Source organism: Leopardus geoffroyi, chromosome C3 (assembly GCF_018350155.1).
Source record: "Leopardus geoffroyi isolate Oge1 chromosome C3, O.geoffroyi_Oge1_pat1.0, whole genome shotgun sequence".
NCBI classification, from domain to species: Eukaryota; Metazoa; Chordata; class Mammalia; order Carnivora; family Felidae; genus Leopardus; species Leopardus geoffroyi.
In genome coordinates this window covers 45,727,575-45,733,574 of record NC_059338.1, presented here as the reverse complement: position 1 = coordinate 45,733,574, position 6,000 = coordinate 45,727,575, and the positions used below count along the sequence as shown (strand labels likewise).

General features: G+C 46.1%; 1 protein-coding gene across 1 annotated transcript in view; it reads right to left on the bottom strand.

Moving 5' to 3' along the window:
* Window positions 1-251: 251 nt before the first annotated feature.
* CC3H1orf21 (chromosome C3 C1orf21 homolog) overlaps window positions 252-6,000 on the bottom strand; it is a 229,076-nt gene continuing 223,327 nt past the window's right edge. Inside the window, exon 6 of the mRNA XM_045452664.1 lies at window positions 252-1,052. Coding sequence (XP_045308620.1) covers window positions 1,014-1,052 — 39 coding nt within the window. The 3' untranslated portion in view covers window positions 252-1,013. The remainder of the gene's footprint in view (window positions 1,053-6,000) is intronic.

Sequence of the window (6,000 nt, the reverse complement as noted above, 5' to 3'; positions counted from 1 at the left end):
CGAGGACGGAGGATGGCTTATTTGCTAACGAAATGAAAGGGAACAGGGTGGTTTCAGGCCCTCCTAAAAAGTCGAGGGGTGTCCCCTCATCTCTTCTGACCACTGACAACCTGCTAATGGGTGGTGGGTGACGGATGGGAGGGCAGGGAGCCACGAAGGCCAATTATCAGTGTCACTGCAAAGGAGGGCTCATCTTCTGCACCCGGGATCATCGTGAAACACTGAACTGGATGAATGGGAGAAGACAAGGATACATAAAAACAGTAAAATGTTTATTTTCTTAGAAAAAAAAGTGGGGAAGAGGGATTCAAAATGATTGTGATCACACTTCCGTCTGCATCTGAGCAAAGCCAGTGTTGCAAGCTTAATCCTTGATTAAGATCCCTAGTCAATGACACCTGCTGCTCACTCCCACGTCACTCCGGGAGTCACGTCACAACATGCTTTTAATGGATAAGAGCTTCTCTACTTCTTCTTAGCAGAGAAACAAAGCTTGCCATAGCAACCATCCCATCTCCAAAGCGCAACACTGCCAGTGAGAAGCAAGGCTCTGGACCGCTCGGGAGAGACAGGGAGGGAGGGAGGAGAGAGGGAAGGAGACGCTTGTCTTAGAAGCGGAACAGTTCTACAACAGGAGTTTGATATCTGAGTTCACCACTACCTCATCTTATAGAAAATAGGTTGGAGAGCATCTGTAAAACCAACAGTATCTTTAAGGTGAAATTGCAGAATTTTGCTGCATACCTGGACACAAGAGAAGTGAAAAGTTGCAACAAGTTTTAACTAGCAGCAACAAAGAAAGTTCGAGAACGGTTTTCTGTTTGTTTGTTTTTAGCAATATTCCTTTGCAAGTTCATTAAGAAACACTGTAATTTAATGGGGCATACGATATGGAACGATCTTCGTTTGCTATAGTGCTGTTCGTTGAAGAGAACCGACCTTTGCAAAGATTTCAACTGGGGTGTAACTTATTTACACAGTAGTAGCTCCTGGTTTGAGTGGTCGAATTGGTGCTATGTGATATCCTCTTCTTCCGAACAGTAATCTCGACCCTTGAGGGGAAAAGAGAAGAATAGCGTGTGAGTGAGAAATTCAAAGCAGAGTCCGAGACAAGTTACTCACCAGCAATTTTCTCTCAACGAGTCTGTCCCCTTGCAACAGAACTCAGGCTTTATCAGTGACTACTGGGCACAAGGTAGAGAAGGTGCAAATGCTTGTTGGCGGATTTATAAACAAACTATGCCTCGAGGCATGGAAGTTTTACCAAGTCCCAAATAAGCCCTTACTTTATATTGGTAAGAACTTATGTTAGGCACATACAAGACTCAGTCTTTCACCAAGAAATTACCAAATGGACGAACCATTCAGGAGACCAAGTTTTCATGAATAAGAGAAACTGAAATAAACAATGAACAAGCCACTTTTGTCTGGGGCTGGGGCTGCACATATTCTATGGTTACATCTCCATGCCTGGAATTTAGAATTTTACAGAAGGCTATGGTATAATCCAGGGATGCCGTAGTTTTAACCCACTCCCAATTAAAACAGGGGTTAAATCCCCCCCCCCCCACACCGCCCTGCCAAAGATCCACTGAACTATGTATAACAGATCTGGGACTATGCTTGGTATATGTAGGATGCACAAGAAAGCGAAAATGCTTTTGATTCATTTGCTACCAAAACAGGTTACTTGAGGGCTTGAGGACTACATACAGTCGTTACTTTTGAATATTTTCCTCCTCTCTCTAGTGGGTTACACATTCTATGAAGGCATGGTTAGGACTGGGATTTAGGCTCCACATCTGCCCCAGCTGGGTTGTCCTGGTCAGAGCATTCAGCTTCTCGGTCTGTAATCCCTCAAGATGGCACAGGAACAAAAGTACCTGCCCACCATGAGATCACAATATCATAGATAAGGGCTTTGTAAAAGGTCATGTATTAATAGTATTTGTATCCTTCAACCTTTTTCTTTCTGAATACACACTATGCATTTAAATTCTGAGGGGATACATTCCTTTAAAAACAGATTTCTCTACTTAACTGGAACTTATTCCTGAAAGTATCTAAAACAAAGAAAATAACAATTTTGCATGAAACTATTTCACAAACGTGTTACAGGATTCTTTGTCATAATATCTGGATGCTGCAAATATTTCACATTGTCCTAGTGGGTGAGCATCATCATAACGAATGACTGACTGTACCATCTGACAGGGCAGTAATCCTGGCTCTGTGCTAGCTCTGGTGTCTTGACAGAGTCACCTCTCTGCGTCTCAGTTTCCCCATCTGTACAGTGAAGACAACTATCCCTACTTCACATGGTTGCTGAAGATTAAACAAGTTAAGAGTAGTACGGTGATGGAATCGTGTCTGGCACATAATTGTAGTTATTATGTGTGTGTGTGTGTGTGCGTGCACACATGTGCACATGTGTTTGATAAATAACAAAATGCTGCCACACAGTGAAATCTTCGGGGCCTGCGAGGCATGGGAGGTTGCCAGCTCCCACGTTAAACGGCCCCAGATTGCTCGTTCTCTTTGAATGTGATTCACAATGTTTGGTTTCCTCCTCCATCAGATTGCCAACTCTCACCCCTGCTACCTGCAGAGCGTCTGAGCCCCATGTCACCACCACGCTTATTTTAGAAGTGGCATGAAATGTCTCCTGGGCAAAGAAACTGGGTAACCGATCTTCCTGAGAAGAGAGGCATGCACTCAGCCGTCATCGCCCATCAACAGCCTCCCCGGTGACACTGCACAAGCAGATACCATCCCTCGCCGGGACCCCGACCACTTAGGAGACACTCTGAACCACGTGTTGGGGAGGTAGGAAGGAGAACCCCTTGGGCCCTGATGGCTGGGAGTTTACTCTCCAAAGTGGGAAAGAGGACACATCCAGACGTACCAGCACAGTGCTAGAAACATATCAGGTGATGCTCTCCACAGATCCTCAACTCGTGCGGCTCAGGGAGGGTATTTGGAAATGGACACTGTTGTTTAGCTGGAGGGGAGAGGCAGGGCTCATGCAGTTTTCATCAGGAAAGGAAAGAGGACATTTCCAGTGTATATACGGATGTACACACTGTTGTGTGACAACAGGCAAATTGCTGGGCTTTGGTTTCCTGGGGATAATCATGGTCTCTGCTGTCTCAGGGTTGTGATCAGGATTAAATGGGAAAAACACAGTGCCTGGCAGATAGTCAATAAAGGTTAGCTGCTGCTGCTATCATTGCAATCATTGTTATTACAAATCCCGAGTGTGGTCAGTCTCCTGGCAGGGGAGCGGGGACCTCCTTCCTTGTGGTCATAAACTGTGATCTGATGGGTGTCCCTTCCTCCCACCCCAGCCTCGTACTGCAGGGAGGCCAGAACCTCGTGACCTTGGATACACTTCTGTGGCAGACCCTAAGTCCTTTCCTTTCTTATATCTAAAAGAGGCCTCAAATCAAGGCAAAGCCCCAGCCAGCCAATGTGGTGTGCAGAAGGCACTTCATCCACAAGACAGAACTTGCATGCAATGACAGACAGAGAGCCACACGTATGTGAATGGATGTCCTCACTGACACAGCAGTTTCTCCAACTCAGTAAATGAGTTACAGGGTTAACACAGCAGAAGGAGCCTTTTAGACCCTCCAAGTTTACTGTTACCATAAGGGAGCGCCTCCTTTTGAGGGACAAAACTATATCAACCGTCTGTGTAAACCCAAGACTGCAATGATCACTTCCTGAGCATTTTCTTCTCTGAAATTATAACCACTATGAGGAGCAGGAGAAGGTGGAGGAAAATGGCAACAGTTGTTTTGCTGACATTATTTCCTGACAAATGACACCTGCCAGGTGGGAGAAGCACCATGTTACCTGTGGGGGGAACCTCAGAGGAGCCCAAGACCACAGACCACAGGGCTCATCCTTGTCCTTTTTGTTAGAATTGTAGAGAGTTGACAAACTTCAAATTCTAATCAGTTCCACTTTTGTTATTGTCACCTGCCAGCAGCTCTGAGAACCAAATATTTCATGGACAGAAAACTTGGAAATCAAAGGCATGGAGAGTAAGAGCTCCCGGAGGGCCGGCATCGTTCTAGAAGGGGAACCTGAGAACGGTTCCTGGCACATCCCACCCCCATGCGGGCAGACCTTCTGTAACATGACTGCACATCTCATTTAAATTTATAAAGAACTGTGCTAAAAAGAGAACCTGAAAACCTTCAGCTGTCAGAAGGCAGAAGTGGGAGTGAGCTGGGTTTAGAAGAATCACGGCAATTCTCCTGACCAAGGAGGCCCTTCCCCTTATGCGGCTACAGAAAGGGATGTCTGTAAAGACTGCTTTCCGCAGTCAGAATTGGGGCCTCGAGACACAATTTCCACCCTTGTGCAAAGGACCCGTTGAAAGCTACGGGGAACAAGATCCCTGGGAGGAGGCTGCAAAGTCCCAACGATGCTGACAAGGAAGGCTGTTTGAAGAACCACAGAAGCATCTTGGTGCAGACTCAAAAATCTTCAGGAGCTCTTGCCTCTGGAGATTTCCCCCACTGTGCCCCTACTCTGTATGCATTTTCTGTGTCCTCTTCAGCTGCATTATTTCCTTGGAACTTCAAGAAGTTTATGTCAACACAGAGCATACATTTCCAAGGTTCCAGGGTATGGATTCTTCGTTGGTTGAAATGTCCAGGCTAAGAATTGGGGATGTGAAGGAAAAGAGAAGGGAAAGCCATTATCCTAATTTTAAATTCTGCTAATTTAAAGAGGGGCAGCCCAAAGAGTAAGTTCGGACCAAGGAATTGTTCTTCCAAAGTACCTTGGTCCTGAAGTTTAACTAGGCAAGTGGTCAAGGGCTGGCCGTCCAGTTTCAGGTTTGATTTTATCATGGAAGTCTCTAGTACATTTCTGTAGACCTGTGTGCTTTCAGCCTAATACACGCATCTCAAGCACCTAACAATCAGCCGCGAACAGAGGATTTTCCCAGCGGGGTAGATGACAACTGGATGGATGTTACTGAGAGGACGCAGCAAGTCTCAGTTTCCCCATCTGTAAAATGGAGAAAGTGACCTAACATGCAGTGTTGCTGAGGGAATCAGAAAACACATAAGGTGCTCAGCAAAGCTTGGCCCACGGGAGGTTATTTAATACATTAGCGCTCTTTTGATGATATTGAAAAATGAGTTCAACAGACGCAGCAGTGAATAAACTGTCTAGGTGAGAAACGGGGCCCATAGCTGAAGGAGTCATTTACACCTAGGTCCTCAAACAAGCCAGGCATGTGGGTGCTAGCCCCTCCCTCTCCATCAGAGCCCCCCCCCCCCCCCATCAGCCCTCACCACACCCATCACTTCTCAGTTTCTGGATCTCTGCTCAAATGCCACCTCACTGTCTTCCCTGAACACCCCACCCTGTACACAATAGCCCTTCTACCTCGCCTTCATTTTTATTTATATCATTTATCATTTCCTGGCATTATTCATATATTAGTTCCTTTCGCTATTGGCTGTCTTCTTTCTTGAACAGAAGCATCAAGTGGGCAGAAAGCGTTTTACGCAGTGCTGTATCTCCAGGGCTTTCGACCAGTGTCGGCAACGTGTTAGCTGCTCAGTGAATTGTGCCGCATTCCAGACAGGGAGGCTTCTCTTTGGGGATAGTTTTCCAAGCTGCCCATGAAACTGTTCAACAGCTGAACCCAAGCTCTGCCTGTTTGCAATTCACAAAGAATGGCTTAATCCAGGCCTTTGGAACCAGAGGATAGGCCTTTCCAGACTGACAGCACGCCTTGGTCCCTTGTCTGCGAATCACATGGCTCCGTCTAGATCTTCCCCCCCTTTTTGTATGGGCGCCACTTCCCCCATGCTCTTATTAAAATGGGTGCATCCAAAAAATCCCTGGCACAGAATAAGATACCCTAGGTGTACAGCACAAGATACGTAAGAATCAAGTGTCTGACAAGGGGGATCACCAGAAGTGACAGACTCCAAGAGAAGTGATGTGCTGAATCTTAACCATAATGTAACA